General features: G+C 37.4%; 1 protein-coding gene across 1 annotated transcript in view; it reads left to right on the top strand.

The window, feature by feature from the left end:
- Positions 1-7,576, top strand: part of FBXL17 (F-box and leucine rich repeat protein 17) — a 173,230-nt gene extending 165,654 nt beyond the window's left edge. Inside the window, exon 6 of the mRNA XM_019653137.1 lies at positions 7,354-7,576. Within this exon, the coding sequence (XP_019508682.1) occupies positions 7,354-7,488 (135 nt within the window). The 3' untranslated portion in view covers positions 7,489-7,576. The remainder of the gene's footprint in view (positions 1-7,353) is intronic.
- The last annotated feature ends 13,915 nt before the right edge of the window (positions 7,577-21,491 follow it).

Below are 21,491 nucleotides of genomic sequence, written 5' to 3'. Positions count from 1 at the left end.
GAAGCCTTCCTACGCTCAGGGGCAGATATTCTCTCTGCTGCTGCTTTCCTTTCCACTCCCAGCAATCTTAGTTTCTTTACTATTTTTTTCCGGTTTTAAACCCATGCAAGACCCATGCTACAGCCCCTTCCCTTTCTCCTGTGTCTCCCTCCGTGTCCTTAATAGGAGGCTCTCCCCAGTTTCCTCATAAATGCCTGTTTCTAACCCTTCTGTCTCCCTGTGCCTTTGGTCTCTCCTGTGATCTCTGCCTTGGCAGCTTGACAGGTGATTGGCAAGTGAGTGTGCGGTGCGGATCTGCAGCCCCACCGCCCCGTCATCAGCAAGGCGGCCTGTCTTAGCCCTTGACTCTGATCCCTAAAGATTACAACGGATTGCTCTGAAACTCAGTCCCAATAAAGCCGACATCTGCAGGAGCTGGCAAGGAGTCATTTAGGTACTAGTTGACATTTGAACACAATTAACTATACAGAAGTGTTTAGTCTTTTTAAAAATTACCATCTCCAACTGGCTTCTCGTAAATTATCCTCGTTAGCCTGAAACTGTTGAACATCCCTGCTGTCTTCGCCCAAGGTGCTGTGAGTCCTCCTTTGTTGCTTCATCCACTGTAGTCAACCAGTACGATTGAGATTTTGGTTCATTTTTTATTTTTCCAGCCTTAAAAAAATTTAGAAGCCATTTAAGGTCATTTTATAATCCTCCAAGCCTGTGTTTCCTAGGTAACATTTTAGTATCTCATTTTATACTTAAGTACATACCAATCATTGACTAATTTTAGTCTTTAACCTGAATTGGTTATAAGTAATATTTTTTCCCCAATAAAAGCAGTATTAAACTGAAAGTTGATTACCTACATTCTACATTCTGATTTGAGTTTCTTTTAAAATGCCGTACTAAATGTTAAAAAGTGAAGTGAAGCATTTAGAAGATCTTGGTTGTATGGCTTTGCTTATTTAGATCCTCTGTGATTTGTATAACCCAAGACTACCGGTGAATTTATAAGGAAAGTAAGTTTAATTAAAATGTCAGTTTCCTAAATGTAATTATTTGTTTCAGACTATGAAGGATTATTTTAGGTAGCTTTTTTATGAAACACTGGAGGGCACTATTATGAAATTCCCTTAGCAAGGGAAGGAATGTGATGAATTTGACAGAGCTGTTTGTGGAGTTTTGAATAAAAATGCCACATCCCATAGTGGTGCTTGGTGTGTGTCTTGTAATGATGCTGTTTACCGGGAATTAGCCTCCTGGAACTGCCTTTGGATACTGTCATATTTCAAGTTGAACTGGTTTAAAATGGTCATTGGGAAAGCCACAATGTGCAGAGTCAGTGACTGTCAGCTCATGAAAAAATGAGCCTTAATTCAATTCAAGATTAAAACATGAAGGTCTCAATAGAATGCTGGCATGTGAGAGCCAAAGTAAATCTGTCTCCTTATGTATGAGTTTGTGCTCCATCGGAAGAGTAAGAAATGTTCCATTTATGAACAATAAATACAGGGCGGTATCAGCCCCAAGTAGCCCAGTGTCATCTGACCCACCTTGCACTGAGGAATGGGCCTGGATACAGGATTTCTGAAAGCTCAAGTGTCAGTCTGCTAGAGTTACATGTAGGTAGTTACTGGAATTATTACTTCTTTTTATTCCATTAGTTCTAAAAGATATCTTTAAATTTTTCCAAGTCTATAAAATAGTTTAGATTTGCTAACATCTCTCTCCCCAGTATCTGCACTTTAATAAGTTATTCAAACCTGTTTGGCCCTCAATTTTGGCCCTTTCCAAATGTGAGGGGACTGAACTGGCACAAACAACTTTGTTTTTCTCTGGGGAACTTTATTGTAGCTTCCTACTATGTCCTGGTTGATTATTTTTTTTATTGTGGTAAAATGTACATAACACAGTTTGCCTTTTTAATCATTTTAAAGTGTATGGTTCATTGGTATTAAGTACACTCAACACTGTTGTGATAAAGAGATCTTTTACAGTGAAGGAAACTAAGAGAGATGTACGAATTTACTAGAAATTTTGTGTCAGAAGCTGTGCTAGATCCCCAAATATGCATGTATAGAAGATATTTACATGGTTGGATAAAATTTTTATGATTTTGTTTCTTCCTAGTGACTATAATAAAGGATAATTAGGAAACTATGAAGCTGCATGTGTATAGTATGTGGCTATATTTAACAGTTCACATATGTATGTGGTTATACATAGCACAATTCATCCTTAACATTCATAGGTTTAACAGTCATGCTTGAAAGTATTTTCAGGCAGCCCTGTAGGTTGTTTCATGTATTTCTGATGTGCCGGCAAGAGGCTGCTGTCGGGATGAGCCCAGCAAGCTGCTAGCACCTGCAACTCACAGAGGCTATTTGTACTTTACATGTTCCCAGAACAGTACATCTCCAACAGCAAAATCTCTTTGGGTGTTGGGATCAAAAATATCCTGTAAAGAAAGCTAACTGCAAAAATAATGTGGTTTAAGAAAATGGTGATTTTTATATAGAAAGTAGAAGCACAGGGTATATTACTGAGGGGAACATTAATGAGAGGAATATCAAATTTAACAGTGACTCTGATCCGTGACATGTACCAGTTCATCTTTGCTTAATCAAGAATAAGAAAACTTGACCCGTGAAACCAGTTTAGCCTGGATGCAAAATGTTGTGAAAAAATAAAAGTTTAGTGAGTGCAGAAAGACAGTTACTTTGTGGAATTAAGACATGTCTAGGAAACATGTGACTGTTCACAAAATATGAATTGAGTAAAAGCCAGGGGCTGTGCAAACATTTTCATGAAGTGTTTCCATTAAACTCATCTTTCCACGAGTGAGGATTGGTTTGAGAAATTTAGGACAAACCTTCCTGCCTCCCCTGCTGGTAATGTGGCGCTAACAAGAGTGGCCACATCGGAGTTGCCTGTCTTCCCAGAAAGTTTTTTCTTGGCAGCTGAATATATCCCGAGAGGAGAAAGCTGAATGGACCAAGAATCTCCTGTCTGCTTTAGTGAGCATATGCGTTGTAAAGGGCGGGCAGTGAGCCTCAGGGTTTAAAGTGACTAAGGCTATTCCCCTTGTATTAAGAGAAACCTGGCGTATCTTCAAGGATACAGAGTTCCCTACAGCCCTTCCATATTAATGTTCTATGGCTGCACAACAAATTGCCATAAACTTAGCAGCTTAAAACAATGTGCGTTTATCCTCTTACTATTTCCCTGGGCCAGGAGTCCAGACATTACAGCTTGGTTTTTGCCCAGGGTCTCACAAAGCCGTAATCAAGGTTTTGATCGGGGTTGCATTTCTTTCCAGAGCTTAGATCCTCTTACAAATTCACGTCGTTTTTGGAAGAATTCACTTTCTGTAATTGTTGTACTGAGCTCCCCATTTTCTTACTGGCCATAAGCCAGGGATTATACTCAGAGGCCTCTTGTAGGTCTTTGCGGTATGGTCTTCTCACAGGATCTCTATGATCCTGAAAGGTAAAAGATGGCCCTTTGTAAGGGCTCAACTGATGATGTCAGGCCCATCCAGGATATTTCCTCAATTCAGTGTCAACTGGTCAGGGATGTTAATGCAGTTGCAAAATCTCTTCACCTTTGCTTTATCCCATCATATTCGCAGGTCCTTCCCACACTCAAAGGGCAGGGATTATACAAGGGCATGGGTCATTGAGGTCATTTTAGAATTCGGCTTCCTGTTTATTTTCTCACTGTGTTTTTCAGGGTCAGGAAGTGGAGACAAGATCCTCTAAATTCTCTGTAGCTGCTCCCAGACCATTACTCTTCTACCTCTAATTAAAAATCATGACAACAACAACAAATATAATAAACAAAACACTGAGACTTTGAGACTTGTGCCATTTGGCCTTTACACTGTCTCCCGTTTTATTGCCATCTTCTTCCATCCTCCTGGTGTCTCCCACGCCTTCATAAAGGACACTGGCACTTGACTTCCAGCCTTCCACTTTGTTGCAAGCCCATCCATTACGCCCATGTCTTCAGCTTCTGTGCCCCTCCATGGAGATATGTCGGGAGTCGGAAGGGAAGGAAACACAGCAAAGGGCATGTGTGTCAGCCCTTTGATTCTTTAAGTGAATTTTAGTGATACCAGGAAGACTATTTGTTTTGTATTTTATATAGTTTTTCTTTAGCTAGCTCAAAAAAGTTTTTGTTGTTATTTTGTTTAATGGCAACCTACCTTATTCATGGTGAGTGGTAAAGGATAGGGATCAGGGGCCATGTTGGAATAGGACTTTCGAGCCTGAGCGGCTCACCTCTGGGCCCTGGGCATGGTGTGGACTATAATTAGAGAGAGGAAGGAGGAAGCCCTGGAGGAAGGGGAAACGGGAATTGGCCAAGGCGCTAACTGGTCAACTTTCTAGAGCTACTGAGATAGCCCGAGTGGTCTGTTTTATTTTAACAATGGGGAGTCCATTTCCTTACACTGGGCTTCGGTCGGCAAGTACCAATCATGTTCTGAATTTGGTAAAGCCCTTAGAGGATGGTATCTTGAGTAGGAAGTTTGTCAGAGTCCATTTCTTCTTTCCTGGTCCTGCCTCCATTCTGGAGTGTTGTTCTGAGCCCACACTGGACCAGCGACTTCTTTGAACATCCGACCTGGTAGACTGATTGCAGAGAGGTTTCCCTAAATACCTTTATGAATGGTCAGAATTTAGCCTTTAGTGCACGGAATCTTGCTGTCTCAATTAGAAAGAATTTACCTACCGTTGTGGACCTTTTCCTATTTCATCTGTTGCCTATTTCTGCTTCTCTCCATAGTTCTGCAGCATGCGTCAGAGCAGTGACTCTGCCTGAACCTGGTGTCCCTTCTCCCTTTGTGACCTGAGGTGGAAGAAGGGGTTTGAGTGCTGCCTTGGACACTCAGTTCTCTAGAATGGCTGTGTCCAGCACTGTAGCCACTAGCCACATGCAAATATAAAAGTGAAATAGTAAACAAAATTAAGTAAGATAAAAAATTCAGGGGGTGACCAGTTAGCTCAGTTGGTTAGAGCATGGTGCTGATAACACCAAGGTTGCCGGTTCGATCCCCACATGGGCCACTGTGTGCTGTGCCCTTCTTAAAAAAGAGTCAACTATGCTGTTGTAGCATGAAAGCAATGTGTAACCAATGACCATGTCTGTTCCCCAATAAAATAAAATAAAATTATAAAAAAAAATTCAGGTCCTGCCTCACACTGGTCACATTTCAAGTGCTCAGTAGTCACATGGGACTGGCACTTACTATAATCGACAGCAGAGATATAGAACATCTCCACAATTGCAGAAAGTACTTGGGGACAGTGTTACTTTAGAATGCTTCTTTCTCTCTGGCCCCACAGCGGTGGAGATTCCAGTGTCCGGTCTTTTCTTGGGGTTGAAGCTCAGTTGACTCAGGTGAGACTTGGCTGTCTCACTGCTCTGAGACCTTTGGCAGCTTGGTTGCAGCTGCAGGTCAGCTTCCTGCAATATCCTGCTACCTCTACAGAAGGGTTTGAGGGTGGCCTAGAGAAGACGGGCTAGTCTGAAAGAGCTCCTTCATGGTGCTGGAAACGTCAGATACTAGTTTTCTATTGCTGCTGTGACAAATTACCACACACGTAGCCCCTTACCACACACATTTGTTATCTCACAGTTTATAAGTTAGATATCTGACACAGGTCTCAACTAGGCTAAAATCAAGATGTTGGCTGGCTTGTGTTCCTTTCTGCTCAAGGGGGAAATCTTTTTCTTGCCCCTTCAGGTTTTTTTGACTGAATTCAGTTTCTCAACTGTAGGTGTGAAGTCCTCTTTTCTTACTGTCTGCCAGCTCAGGGCTGTTCTCAGCTTCTAGATGCTGCCTGCATTCCTGGGCTCCTGGCAGTCTCCCTCCGTACTCAAAGCCAGTAAAGCCAGGTCGAATCCCTGTAGCACTTCATATGCTTCATGCATCTTCTTTCGTTAACATCTCTTTGACTTTAGCTGGGAAAGATTCTCTGCTTAAAAGGGCTCATGTGATTAGACTGGACCTACCCTGATAATCCAGGATAATGTCCCCATCTCAAAATCCCTGACATGAATCACATCTGCAAAGTCTCTTTTGGTGACTTATAAGGTAAAATATTATAGGTATATTTGGGAGGGGTGTTATTTGGCCTACCACATGCTTCTAGGTTGATTCTTTGCATGCTATTAAGCAAAAATAGCTTATTTGAAATGTAGTTTATTTGATGAGGATAATTAAGATCGTACCATCTTTGTGTAAATGATATTATTAATTTTGTTTGGAGACTAAGTATCCGGGGAAGCAGGAAACGTCAGGAAAAGAGTAGAGAAAATGAAGAAATGTTGAAAGTGGTACTTGGAGAAAACCTTTACTTATTGAACAACATGTTCTTTTGCTTCCCACGTGGTGAAACACACAACCCGGAGTAGTACAATTTGGAGGACATTGACAAACCATCACTAAGACATCTCTGAATTAACCATTTACTCATATTTCATCTTTTAAAATATGAGAAAACCTGGGCCGGCTGAATGGCGCATTCGTTAAGAGCTGGCTTGGGACGCCAGCTCTGAGCAGCAGGGCCCCAGTTCGGATCCCACATGAAGGCCAGTGACACTGCCCTCTCTATAGCTAAGATGGTGAAAAACAGCTCGACCTGGAGCTGGGCTGCCATGAGGCGACAGCGATGGTGTAGGCTGCAGCCCCTGCTGCAGTGGGCTGCCATAAGCTACCAGTGTGAGCAGCCGACAGCCGGTGTGAGCTGCCAGCAGCCCCCTTGAGCGGCTGTCCAGAGGCCGGCGACCGATCTGCCTTACCTGGGAAGAGCACAATGATAATACCAACATGGGCCAGTGAAGCAATGTCCTCCACAACTAGACTAAAGAACAAAACGACAGCAACTTGTCTGTTCCCCTTCCCCGATTCCCCAGTGCTATTCCCCTCCCCCAATTCCCCAATATAGTCTTAAAAAAAAAAAAAAGAGAAAACCTATACAAAAGTGGCATTATATTCATGAAGGTAAGTATCTGAAATTGAACAGTGTTAAAGAGAATAATCCTATCAAATTGTGGGTACTTAATGCAATATATTTAACAGCTTCCCCACATGTTAGGTTGCTTACTTTTTATTTTTATTATTCCTCAATAAAATCTGTTTATTTTAATGTTTGTTGCCATTCACATATTCACCATAGATTTCTTCCCTCATGTCTAATTTAGTGTGTAAATATTATATAAACACTTAGTTTAATTAAATGATTCTAGACTATTACCTATTTTAAATATGGTATAGTGATACTCTAATAAACTATACTTATAATATTTGAGAGTGAATGTAACATTTACCTTTCTCATCTTTCATTTTATTTATCTCATTAGCTAAGAAACCTTTCCAGCTTGGACCTACGTCATATCACTGAACTGGATAATGAAACCGTGATGGAAATTGTCAAGAGGTGCAAAAATCTTAGCTCTCTCAATCTCTGTCTAAACTGGATCATAAATGACAGGTAACAATTGTAACGTATTAAAAACATGTTTCCAGAAGAAAAGTGTGTTCTATGTACCAAATACTAATTATCATTATAACAAGGCATGTCAGCTTTAAGGAAAATTTAATGTAGCCAGGCCTTTTCAAATGATATGTTTAAGTTTTGAAAATCTTTTAGATGTATATTGTTAATCTATCCATTGCTTTTATTTGCAACAAGGTTTTTTGTTGTTGTTGTTTGGTTTTTTTGGTGCTAAGATTCAAATATTTGCCTAAAGTTATAATAATAGCAGACTGTTATTTTTTTTCTTTGTCATCCATTCAGGATATATTGCTTATTTGTCACTTTAATATTTTTGCAACTTTTGCGGTTGATTTTACTGCTCACTTATCAAGGAAAATGATTCTGAGAAACTATTTCAAACATTATACCTTCCGATCCTTTCTCAAGGATGACATTTTATTCTCTGTATAAACATAATTTGTTTTGAAAATGGGAGTCATGTAATGGACAATTTAATATATAGTGTAAGATGTGTAAATTGGGTAGTTTTTTCCTATAAACAAGGATAAATTATTTCTTTGAAATATTAAAGGAAAAAAAGATGCAAGAACCCTTGAAAGTAGACCTTTATATAAGGAAAATAACTGCAGAGTAGCACTACTGTACTCCTACTGATTGGTTTAGGTAGGTTCTTAAATATAGGCATGAGACAAGACTTTTGTCCAATTTCTTTTCAAGAATAAGTTTTTTTTTCAAGATAGGCCACCAGAAATATTTTGCTTTCAAAATAGAAAGCACTATTTCAGCTAAAACTAGAACCTGTTTAGATTTAAATATTTTTTTCACAAATAGCAACAGTACTTTATTAAGTTTGTGTCTGATAATGCTTTTAAATTCAAGACACTTTCCCCCTCCACTTTTTTTTTTAAAGATTTTTGGGGAGTTGGGGGGATGGGAACAGACAAGTTGCTGTCGTTTTGTTCTTCAGTCTAGTTGTGGAGGACGTTGTTTCACTGGCCCAAGTTGGCACCGTCATTGCGCTCTTCCCGGGCGAGGCAGATCAGTCGCCGGCTTCTGGACGGCCGCTCACTGNGGCTGCTGGCCGCTCACGCTGGCTGCTGGCTACACACAGTAGCCCATGGCAACCCACCACCACAGGGGCTGCAGCCTACGCCGTCGCCAGTGACTCATGGCAGCCCAGCTCCAGGTTGAGCTGTTGTTCAGCATCTTAGCTGTGGAGGGCAGTGTCACTGGCCCTCATATGTGGAACCCGAACCGGGGTCCTCTGGCGTCCCAAGCCAGTTCTTAACCATCGCGCCACTCGGCTGGCCCTCCCCCTCCACTTTTAATTTCCTTTTATACTTTAAAAATAAAATCACCTAGGCTCCATTTTCCCCAATTATGATAAATTCTATTGACATTTTCTTAAATTACTCTGCATTACTCTTTAAATTATGTGATAGCCATTGACTTGGCTCTTTCTTAATAAAATTTTTCCCGAAAAATTTACTAATCTGGAATGGACACATGGTCATCATTTATAAAAGGTGTTCATTGTTTTTGAGTAATAGCCACTGTATCAATTATATTGAACTCTAAAGAAAATCAATACAAACTTTAAAACTAAAATTTTTCTCTATAATCAACATTCTTCTATATAGTCATTTGTATGATGACTTAAAATAATCTTTTAAGTGTTTTTCCTAACAGCTAATAAAATAAAGTACATAAAAACATTATCCTGTGGTTTTAGGTATTTAACATTAGCTTGATATTAAGATAAACTTCTTAGTAATGCATCAAATTAAAAGGAGAAAACTGTTTCTGCAACAAAATGATTATGAAAATGATTGCTTTTCATTCCACAACACTTTGCTGAATACCTGTGGTGTGGAAGGGTCGGTACTTGGAGGCCACAGAGGTAAATAAGACGCAGTTCATATACGATTAGCAGGGCTATCTCCTAAGTAAACATTTTGCTTAAGTTTGTATCATTTAAGCAAAGGTATTCAGGGATTTCGAATCTTCTAGCTCTTCATATTGCTATTTTCGCCATAACTGGGTATTTATAAATGTAAAAATGGGCAGTCCTCACTTTGCCTTTTCTTCCCTTAGTTAGGCTCTATCTACTCCAACCTCTTGCTACTTCAGTCAGTTTTTTCCTACTTAACTGTAATGGCTATTTGGTATTTGATCCTAAATATATGTACTGTAGAGATTTATTTGCAAGGAATGAAAGTGTATTTTTATGTTTTTAATGGAAAAGTTTGAATTATTTGAACAAACATGTATTTTAATGAGTTTGAGCAGTGCAGTTTTAAAGAACAGACTCTTAGGTTTTAATTACACTACTTGCACTTATCCTGTGTACTGTAATAGAAGTTTCAAACATTAAAATCCACTTTGCGGTATCATCTAAATTACTCATCTCGTTGTTCTTGCCATACTCTATCACTAAGCTAAGTAATATTTGTAATTATATTGGTGTAAATCTAGGACTTCCCATCAGACTTAATTATAATTTTAGCACTTAGCCCAGATGGGTTAGTAACCTTTCATATCCAGGGCACTGGAATGCACTAATGCATTTAGCCTATCAATTAGCATCTGTTTTACATTTGTTCATTATTATTATCCTCTGCCAAATCAGAAAGCATTTATTAACCCCCTACTAAATACTAGGTATTGTGTCTCAGACTGTGGGGCACTGAGTCCCTGCTGCTCTCAAAGGTTGCTCCCTAGGTGACATCAGACTTTATCGAGTGAGATAATAGTGAGCCATGTGAGGATAAAGGGGAGGAAAGTAACCTTTACTACCCAGGTAATTGATAGGCACTTTACACGGTGTTCTCATTTAATTCTTTCAATATCTTTTGTTCAGCGGAAGGTCGTGCTATTCCTATTAAATTTAGACCATTTGTTTGACTTTTCTTTGGCTTTTCCGATGGATATATTTTTCTATCATTGCTGCAGTAGAAACTGGGCGAGGACAAATCAGTAAAAGCGAATGGCTAATGAGCCAGTTTTCCATTTCATAGTTGGGATTCATACACAATTGACATTTATATGTAAAATTTGTAGTGTTCTTTTTTAAACTAATCTCTTTAATTTCTTTCATAATTAAAGTATAATAGAACCTTTATATAATATTTTGTACATAGTATATAAAAAGGATCTATGTGTAATGCTGCTCGCTTTAATAAAGGAGTCCTCACATGAAGGTAAACTTTGATATTCTTCTCAGAACTTAGATATAAGATTTACCCTGGATTTTTAAAGTTCTTAGCTGTAAATTTTTTTTGAAGTTCAAAATTTTTACATGTGTAGTAATTGAAGGTCTTGACTCTTATGCTCATGGTACCTTTCAGCCTTTTTTGGTTCTTGAATTGATCGGTGTGACTAAGACATGCTGTTCTTTATCTTTGTTTTTTTCTAAAAGCACTTTTTGTGTTTAGAGAGTTAAACAGCATGATATTTTCTTGTATTCAGAAGGATGGTCTAGTAGTCATTTGACATTTACCGTTGCTTTTGAATACAAATAAAATCCAAGTGGTTTTTGAAAAGAAGACACTATTTCTATCAATGATATAAATTAAACATCTGGGTGTTGTGTCTCCTCCACTCTCTCTGACTCCAAGCTTATTGAAGTGTTTATTTGTAGTTGATATAAATCTTTTGGTATTTCACATCCAATTTGGTTTTCATCATTTTTATATGTTTGGCACAGAGTCCAAAAGCAACATGCTTTGGATGTAAAGAACTGATATATATATATAAAAAATTGAATGGTTCTGAGCTTCTTTGTAGTAATATGCTTATAATGGCTCTTTTATTCTTTTTTGCCAAGAAGAATTAAGTGAAATCTAATTGATGTTAAAAGATCTTTGCAAAAGACATATTTAATATTTAAATGGGCTATGAAAGAGACAATTAATCTCCCCATTTAAAATTTTTAATATTAGTTCTGAAAATAAAGGTGAGTCACATGGTCTATACACCCATTATCAAAGATATGGTTCTTTCATTGAATTAGGATAACAGTAGAGGATAATAATACAAGAGAAATGGAAGATTCTCTACCAGCTAAAGTCATAAAACATAACAAAAGCCAGGCTGGTTGTTAAAATAAATGATGTTGCCAACCAGTTGAACTTGCCTAGCTAGAGATTTATTCTTTGAATTTGCAGTTAAAAACAATGTTAAATTTGTTGAACATTCTTTCAGGAGCTAATTTGCTGTGCAAATCTTATATTTATGTAAACAGGGCTGTTGCACACTCTACCACTGGGAGAATTTTAATTCTTAGATTGCTGTGGCCACTTCCTTTCAAGTATAAAGTAACATTCACAAAATGTTGTTATTTCACTTTATATGCACTAATGTTTAGAATTAGTAACTATAGATATTTTCTCTTTAAATAAAACTTTTAAATAAGACCATTTCAAGTTGCAGACTGGTGGGCCATACATAGCTGAGTCCCATCCACAAAGCTGTTTTGTTTGTCCTATACAATACTTTAAAATCGAATTAGTTGCCGACACTTTAAAAATTAGGATAGTTCACATAAAAATTCTGAATTTGAGCCTTCTCTCAGAAAAGTTGCAGATCTAGCTACATTGGACTCTCATTGTCTCGTGGCAACAAACTTTTCAGGATGAGGAATGGGCTGTTCTTTTGGGCCATTCTCCATTTTTCCACTATTCCCACCTGCCTAGTTTACAAGTTGAGTTATCCTTAATTAAAATCCCGAATGTAGAGATTTTTAGATATTTCTTATTTTAAATCAAACAGTTTTTATGAATTGAGTCTGATAAAATATGTTAACAGTGCAATAGAGACTTAATTAGTCTACCTAAATTATTTCTTCATTATTTCAAGCTTCAGAACTTTGGCCAACAGGTGGCAGTTACAGAGGGAAACCATGTTCAGCTTAAAATAAGACAAAAGCCTTCATTTTCATCAACTGCCTTTCAAAATGGAGAACTCACTCCCACTTAGTGTTCAAACAAGAATTATAAAAAAGTTACTTGAATTATAAAGAAACTTGAACTAGTTTACCAAACTCCCTCTGACTTTAAGCCTGCGATTTAAATGAGTTTATTTGCAGTGCTTAGAATTTGATTCATGATTCCTTTGTTTATAATATTAAGTAAAATCTTAAGACTATTCTTTCTATTTGGTTTTTCTGTATAGCCCTTTTTAGTCTTTTAGGTATACTCAGGTTGAATTTGTAGAATGACAAATTACTTTACTACACTTTTCAGGGAGACTGACAGATGCTGGCTCATGTAAAACTCAATGAGGCATTCTATAAAGATTTTTCTAACTCCCTTGATCTTCTCTGGATGTTTATTCTGTTTCTTCTTTCAAATTTCCGTTGATTCAATAAAAAACGGTGACATTTAGAAATAAAGTTCAGAGAGGATTTGAGCAGGTGTTGGCGGTATAAAATATTTGCTGAGTGCCCATTGTGTTTTATTTCTAAGAATTGTTTTTGAACATATGCTATATATTGTATTTATAAGTATTTGAGGACTGGGTGGATAATCTACCATCTTCTTGTGAATGTCATGTCACAGAGGACTTCGAATTTTATTTCATTTCAATCCTCTAATATTACTTAATTCTCCCAGAGACTGAGGTTTAAAGATGGCCCAGGGGGGACAAACCTATCCATTAAATCCGGAGACCATAGGTGAATTGGAGTTTGAGAATATTTTGTTTTCTATTAAAGTTAAGTGGTCTGGAGGAGAGGAATACTTTTCACCTTGGAGTATTGAGTGTGAAGTTTGAACCGTTTTCTCCTATAAAAGCCTGAACACTTGGAAATAAAAAGGCTGCAAAAATAATGCTGACTATTGAGCAGCTCTGCGATGGTGTTGACGGCAGCACCGTGGAGCCTGTAGAACGTGGAGCAATCTGCGTACTCTCTGTGCCCAATCACGGAGCCGGGCTGATTAGGTGGAGCTTTACCAAAACCTCATGTTCACTTTTCGCTGTAGTCTGCTGCATAGTTTTGTGTATGTTCGTTATATTTATTTGTATTTTTGCAAAAAGACTAAGAAATATATTTGACTGAGTTCTTGGAGGGTTGTAGGGACAGAACTGAGCCTTCCTGAGCTGGTGACACTTGGTTCAGGTTGGCATCTTTTTTGACATTCTCTTTCATATTCACAATTATTTCTAAGACCATCCCTAGAAGAATAGTATGGTATTGGAGTAATTACTTTTCAGGCTCCCAAACCGTTTACAAAAATGTCTTCTGTGTCCTTCTAGCCATTACACCCTCTCTTTGAAACCCTGATTGGTTTTTATAGTACTAGTGAGGTCAGAGGGTAGAGTATTTTCTCTCTTTTGTTTTGGACCAAGGATAATAACTACAGCTAATACGAACTACCATTTATTTACAATCTGTGTCATACACTGTGCTGTTTACACACAGTGTTTCATTTAATCTTCACAACAACCTGGAAAAGAAATGACCCCATTTTCAAATGAAGGAATTAAGGTCCAGAGAGGTTAGTCCAGCTCACTAGTACGTGGTGGAACCAAGACTGGAACCCATTTCTGCGTGTCTTCAAAGTCCAAGCTACACCCAGGAGGTGATCGCTGGCTCCCAGGACCTGTTCTGCCGCAGACCTCCAGTGACCCAGTGTCCTGATTTGCCCCTTCCTGTTGTTTTGGAATTCTGTCAGGGTTAGCATTTGTGCTGCTGCTGTTCCCTTTTGTTTTCCAAATTGCCCTGGTTTGGATGATAAATTATATGGTTGTCCTACCTCAGACTTCAGACTAAGTCCCTGCATTCTGAATATCATTAGAATTTTATCTTCTCTTTTTCCCTATGGAATATCTGAGAGGTGGCAAGTTTTTGGATATCTTACTGGATACACAGACCTTGTAAATCTTTAAAACAGCTAATTCTGTAATAAAAAATCATCCCCCTTCTCCACCCCCCCCCCAACAACCCCATTTGTAAATGCTGTTCATTTCCTACTAAGTTCCTTGAGAAAAAGTAGAAAGTTTTGTGTCTTGTACCACACCTGGCTCATGGTTGGTATAAAAAAAAATTTCACACATGAAATTTGAAAAGGTATTTATTTAAGCGTGTGATGATACACATTTATTTTACAAATATTTTATTATCTAAAAATGTTCCCTGTCAGTTGCAGCAAATATTTAACTATTTTAGAGTAAAGGACAATATGGGGGGTATATACTTTGAATAAGTTGTCACTGAGTTAAAAAAAAAAAAAAGGGAAGTTAACTTGATTGAAGGTTTTAGTACCTTTGGTAAGAAAAAAACACCTTAACTAATCTGTATTGTTTTCCTAGTGCGTGTGATTTTCCAAACAGCTGATGATATTTGAAGGTGAAGTTTCTCTGATAAAATGATTTGTGCATTTATCCTCAAATGAAATTCTTAGTGTATTCAAATTAAAGGAACTTTTTCATTGTTTGGTATGTAGTGATATTGGGTATGGGTTCTGATATTGGTTCTTTCAGTACCTTTAGTTACTAAATATTTTTAGGGAAGTATTAATTGACATATAACACTAGAGTATTTAACCCAGTAAAAGAACTTGAAAGGAAAAATCTATATAAGATGCATATGTCTCAGCCCGCTTTGATTTTTAATTCCAGTCCTGGAGATGGATGGAAGCTGGGTTTGATGTGGATGAGTTTGTCTTATTGATCCTCCTTGTTCACATCGTTTTGTCTTGTCAAATAATGTGAATTTTTATGATAGTTCTGAAATATAATGGCTATTTTAAATTTTGTCTTTTGTCTTTACTTAATGCATAAGTAAACATTTCTGCTAATAATTAACAGAGCTTCTGTAGAATCATATTATTGGTATTTCTGGGTGTGCTGCCACCACTTTTGTGTTCTTCAGCCAATATAAAGATGAGTAACAGATATATCAAGCATTGAGTTTGCAGGACCAAAAAAGAAACATGCTTTACGTGTTATGAAATCAGAATTTGTGATAACATATGGGACAGAAGAGGACACCTTTTATATGATGATGAAGGGAGTGCTACATAACGATGGATTTTGAGGCTTCCTCACCTCAAACCTGTTTTTCCATTGTCAACAATGAATAAAATCTTCATTTATTGATGAAAATGATACTAGTGTTGGCTGGACAAATTTATGACCATACCTCCCTCCCCACTTTCCCCAGGAGTTGTCTTATTCTTAATCCCCAACCAGAAATGGTAATTAAAATAACTCACTGTTGTCAAAATTTTATAATGTATGATAAATGAAGCCCGGTAAATAGTGAAAATATGAGAAAGGTGATTAAATCTGACAATTCTCTTGTAAAAGGCTTGAGATGATAAATATCTCCAGTGATTAGTTATTAATTTAGTGCAAGAGATTTTGCTTCAGCCTAAAATATTTTATGAACAGTGGCATAAAGAAATATTTTAGAAGATAGGCATACATGTGTTTAACCAGAGGAGAAATTGCTGGAACTTGACTGGTAATAATTAAAAACGGCAGACCTGACGTGTATGTGCCTGGCCTATTTTCTGTGTGACAGTTCTTTCAGAAATTAAGAAAGAAGACATGAAGAATGACAGAGTACTTTCAACCTAAACCCTTTTGCTTCATGAAAGTGTAAAGGTTTTATGTGTATCATTTCTCAACTGATAAAGTAATTTAAGGTAGTATAGCATAACTCCTCATTTACTGAAGTCTGAAAAAGCAGACTTGTTTCGTTAACAATTATAGTTGAACTACTAATAATGTCCCTTAAAATGAATGTGGATTCTTTTATATTTAAAGAAAAGATGAAATATAATGGCGGTTGTAATGAAGGCTGCGCCCTGTCCCTGTCTAGCTGAATCCACGGTTCATCACTTTGCTGGTGGCATGTATATCTGTGTGGCTGCGTGATGTTTTGTTTATGAGTCTCTCTCCTTGTAAGGGGGACCAGTGTCTTCATCTTTGCGCCTCTACCCCTACCTTAGCCCCCGGCACCTTACACAGGGCCCAGCTCAGAGAAGTAATTTAATATCTGCATGTTGAGAGAATTATAAATACTGCTTTCGTAGGATATGTAAATCTGCTTTTAAACTTGGCTCGAACTCTGGCCAAAATCCAGGCAATTGGTTCAAATGCCCTCTTTCTTCCACATTTATTTATTTCTGAATAAAGTTGCTACTTAATAAAGAGAGGATTTAATGTCATTGTCTGGATTCAGATCCTGTGTTATTTATTTATTTATTTTAAGTTTACAGCAGAGGGTAGTTTTATTAGAGCAAAAAGTAACAGCTCACAAAATGACAGGGGGTCCTGACTGGGGTGCCCGAGCCTGCTTTATATTTTGCATGTCATTTTTCCAAAAGCCTTAGCCTTGTGGGTTTTTTGAACAATAAGTTGGATTTTAATGTTAAATCAGTGGATTTTGCCCTTTTCAAAGGGTCTTTGGACTACCTTTAAATGAAGAATCAGAAACTTCACTTGCCTTTCTCATGTAATGAATATACCTTGTATTAATTGAAAAGAAGCAGAGAAGACAATTTTTTTCTGCTTTTTGGTAAGAAAAGTAAGGCTGTGAGAAAAAATGTTGGACATTTCTTCTTAACTCTTCCTGTAGCACTTTTAAGTGCTGCTCTGTAAATGTATATTTAATATTTGGTTAATTGCCACTATAAGCCTAAACATACTGATTAAGGCCAGGTTCACATTAGAACAATTATCCGGTTAATTGCTCTGGTGCAAAAATAGGCTAAAAATTCTTCAGAACATCAAGTTGTGAAAGCATTGGCAGGAGTTTCAAAACCACCCAGCATACCTCCTGCAAATCACATCAGCAAAGCAATTAATTGAGGCTAATTGCTTTTCTGTTTATTCAAGATGCACTTTGGAACTGTCTTTTGAAGTTGTGGCAATTAAGATTAGTAAGCAATATAATTAAAGGATGTTAGAATAGTCACCGTTTTTCAAAAGTGATAACTATTCCATGTGAACCTAGATAGTATACCTATCACCCATGTAGGACTTTGAAATAATTAAAGCAAAATAAGAGTATTTTAGACATTTATAAAATTTCCTCTAAAAATAAATTGAGTAGATTACCCATTTTAGAACTGCAGCATGAGGTTATCTTTAATCCCTAATTATCAATTAAAATTATCTAATTTTAATAATGCATGCTAAGTAAGGTGCCTGTTCACATAGGAGAAACACCTAGCCACCAAAGATGGCACTGGCTAGTGGCGTTTTCTCCAGATGAATGTGTATTTGGCTTCTCATAATGTAGGATTTTTAAATGTCTTTAAAACTAGATTAGGCATACTTCATGTTATTGAAATTTTCCGTTATTGAGTGTTATAATGTTGGCAGCCGATTTGTCTAAAATTGAGAACTGCTTGAGTTTCCAACTGTTTCTCTATGAAGCGATTTTGTAACCGATCCTCAGCTGAAAAAAATGGCCAGTTTAGGAGTCAGTTCTTCCTTGGAAAATACCGAAATGTCATCAGTGGGGGAATTAGCCATTCCTCCAAACTGCTTCTCTGTTTGCCATGTTATGAAATGTCAAGTGGCTCTTTCTTTCACCTCTTTCCTTTCATAGGGAGCAGTTTTTATGCAGTATATTTAGTGGCATATCCTATCCCATGAAATTCTCTGAAGCAAATAGATTGTATTGTATTGTATTGTATTGTATTGTATTGTATTGTATTGTATTGTATTGTATTGTATTGTATTGTATTAAGGACTGTGGCTCTAGAAATGAATCTTTTAGAGACACACATGTTAAAGGAAGTCCTGGTAGAAATGATCATTTTGTGACTTTCTGGGCTGTGACAAGAAATTTAGAAAGATATTTAAAAAACGAGATTTAACAAGATAAATATCAAATTTTGTTTTGACATTCTACTTTTTGTTTGTAGTTATAAAAATTACTTTCTTTATTTTTCTTTATCTCTCCTTAATTCAGTGTGAATAGATCTCTGGGCCTAGCTAATTAACAGCACCACAAAGCAAAATTTTTATCTAGGCATTATTTTCATGGAGAAAAACAAAAGTATATGTATTTTTTACAAAGCTTTATTTTTCTTTAGTTCTTTTACAAACTTCATAGTTTCTAGAAGTGCTACATACTTGATTCAGATTTCTTGGTGATGCCATTTGTTTTGGAATGTTCAGTTAGAAAGCTGTTTATTAAAGGCAAAAATATCAAATCAGATGAAAAGTAAATTTATTGATTAGGTCAAATACAAAAGTGTTGAGAACTCTTAGAAAACAGAAAAACAAAGACACCAAAATGATGGTATCAGTCAGTAGTCTGGATGTTGTTGGTCTTCTGAAATCTGTCATTAAACCAGAAGAAAAGTTTCTTTAGTTTAGGGGAAACTCAAGCTAGTACTTCTGTTTGGCCTTAAGAACTTGAATTTTGCAATTATTTATCGTTGATAATAGCATGGGTACTATAAAAATTCATCACTGTTTTGCAGACTTTAGAAGATTGCAAATTATAGCCGCAAATTTTACTGTCCCTGTATGTATGCCTTTGTTTAATAAGTCACTGCCTATCGTCCTATCAGGAGGTGGCATTTGTTTCTCTATCCCTTTGCACCTGGCTTGGCTTTTTTACTTGCTCTGACCAATAGGATGTGATAAAAATCATGTCATGGGACTTTTAAGCTTTGGCTTCATGACACTTTGCAACTTCCGTTCTTGCCTTTCGGGAATGCTGCTACCAACTGAGGAAGCCCAAACTTGTCTGTCTGAGGATGAGAGACCACATGGAGATAGAGGTCTAGCCGATGGCCAGGCCCACCTGTCAGATATGTGCGTGAGGCCATCTTAGACCATCCAGTCCCAGTCAAGCCTTTGTGTTATGCAGCCCCGGGAATGAAACCAGCAGAGCTGCTCAGCTGAGCCAAGTCCCACTGCTGGCCAATGGAGTGTGAGCAAATAAGCGCTGTGCTTTTTAAGCTATGAAGTTTTGATGTGCCTTGTTATATAGTTGTTGATGGCTGAGTCTGACTTTGTCACTTCTCTATGTTGAGAATTATACTAAGTTAGGCAAGGTGCCAAGAGTGTGTTATTCATTGTCTTATTTATCATATCAGCTCTGTGACATAAGTATCATTATACCCTATTTTATAAATAAGGTAAAATGAGGCTCCGAGAGGTAAAGCATCTTGCTGATTAATGATCGCAGCTCCTAAGTGCAGAGTTAGAATTGAATGTAGGTCCACCTGACCTCAGTCCTATCTATCAAGCTGCCTCCCACAGCTTGCTCTGAGCTTAAAAATACAGTTGGTTGCAATGAGCAGTTAAACCTACCAGTGGAATCTATTGAACATAAGTGTAGTAGCTAAGTAGCATGATAATAACATTATAATAACTCTCATTGCATAAAATATATATTACAATAAATGACATTGATTTGCAGTTTCTAGTTGTTATTTAATATTAAGTATTCACCTAAAAGAAGCATGGGGAAAAAGGCAGCTCCTCTGATCCTATAGAAATCTGAGACTGAAAGGAATAGTACAAATACCAATTTAAAAATACATAAACATGAGGCCTTGATTTTATATATATATTGTGTGTATATATATATATATATATATATATATATGTGTGTGTGTGTGTGTGTGTGTGTGTGTGTGTGTGTGTGTGTGTTATATGTATTAAAAATAGTTTGGTGTGTTTTACAGTATTAACACATTGAGGATGGGGCATTTAAATTGTTTAAATGCATGTTCCCAGGTTTAAACCATCGAAATCAACTTTTATACTGTGTTTCTTTAAAAATTTATAACAAATTTGCTAACTATTTTTGTGAAGTGAAATTTTCAGGAAATACTCACCAAAGACCCTAGTAGTGCTTAAGGGTATGATACCTCTGGAAACATTCCCCCTTGTGGAGTGGCACTAAGCAGAACTTGCAGATGTACCGATTTCACTTTTTTTGTGGGTAGCACAAATATGGCGCCTCCTAGCAGGATATTTTCTTTCTTTTTCTTTTTAAGCAGGCTGAGCCATCCTGCTACCTGGTGGCAGCTCAGCTCGGGCTGGGAATCGAACCGCTGTTGCTCAGAGCTCAAACTCTTGAGTGAGCTCTTGACCAACTGAGCCACTTGGCCAGCCCAAGATATTTTCTTTTACCCCATTTGTTTCCAACAATTTTCTCTAGCACATGTTTGCACATATCACCCGAAAGTCTCCCGGGGGGGGGTGTCCTCATGAGGCACATGAAGGGTTTGGATTGATGTTCCTGGGCGTGCTATCTGTGTCTGTGTCTGAGTCTGTCTCTACCTTATCTGTAGCCCAGTCTTTTGCCATTTGTAGCAGAAATTATTTGTGTCTCATTTTTGATGTAGGGTTTAGTTTTTGATAGATTCACAAAGAATTGAAAAGTGCACAATTTATAAGCCAAAGTGCAACTTTCTTTGACCACTTAACTGTTTTTCTCAAGAGAGAATAATAAGACAAGTACTCATCTGCCCCATCAAAACCCTTCATGAACATATTATACTGAAAAATGCAAATAGGTTTTTTCTTTACTTCATTTCTCTGTGGAACATCAACCATTGTTGAATCGTGAATTGTGGAAATCATGTTGACAACACGAGTATCCCTCCAAGATTGAAGAAGAATTTCACCCTTTCTCCTGAATGTGGTTTCGCCACGTTTCAGAGACTGTGATTTGTTTGTCATTTCTGGAGGAAGACCCCTGTTCATTCTGATTGTTCCACATACTGTAACTTGTCTTGAAAGGAGAGTTTTAGCAATTGCCACGTGATTGTAATAGTTGTCTTGGTAGACATGGTAATTTTGATCAAGATAAGGTTCCAAAAGTGTGAAAATAGTTTCCTGAAATTTTTTTTCCTTCACCAGCATAAATTTATAAATTCAAGATTTAGCCTGAGGTGCTTTCAGTGACCATACGAACAAGTAAGCCATACTTTATAAGTTTCCCCGGGTTATATTGGGTTATTGGAAAAGTCATGACATATTTGTTGTATGTTTTCCATTGCAAAAATGCATCATGAC

The sequence above is a fragment of the Hipposideros armiger genome, unplaced genomic scaffold, assembly GCF_001890085.2.
Source record: "Hipposideros armiger isolate ML-2016 unplaced genomic scaffold, ASM189008v1 scaffold_196, whole genome shotgun sequence".
NCBI lineage: Eukaryota > Metazoa > Chordata > Mammalia > Chiroptera > Hipposideridae > Hipposideros > Hipposideros armiger.
This window is presented reverse-complemented; position numbering and strand designations above follow the sequence as displayed.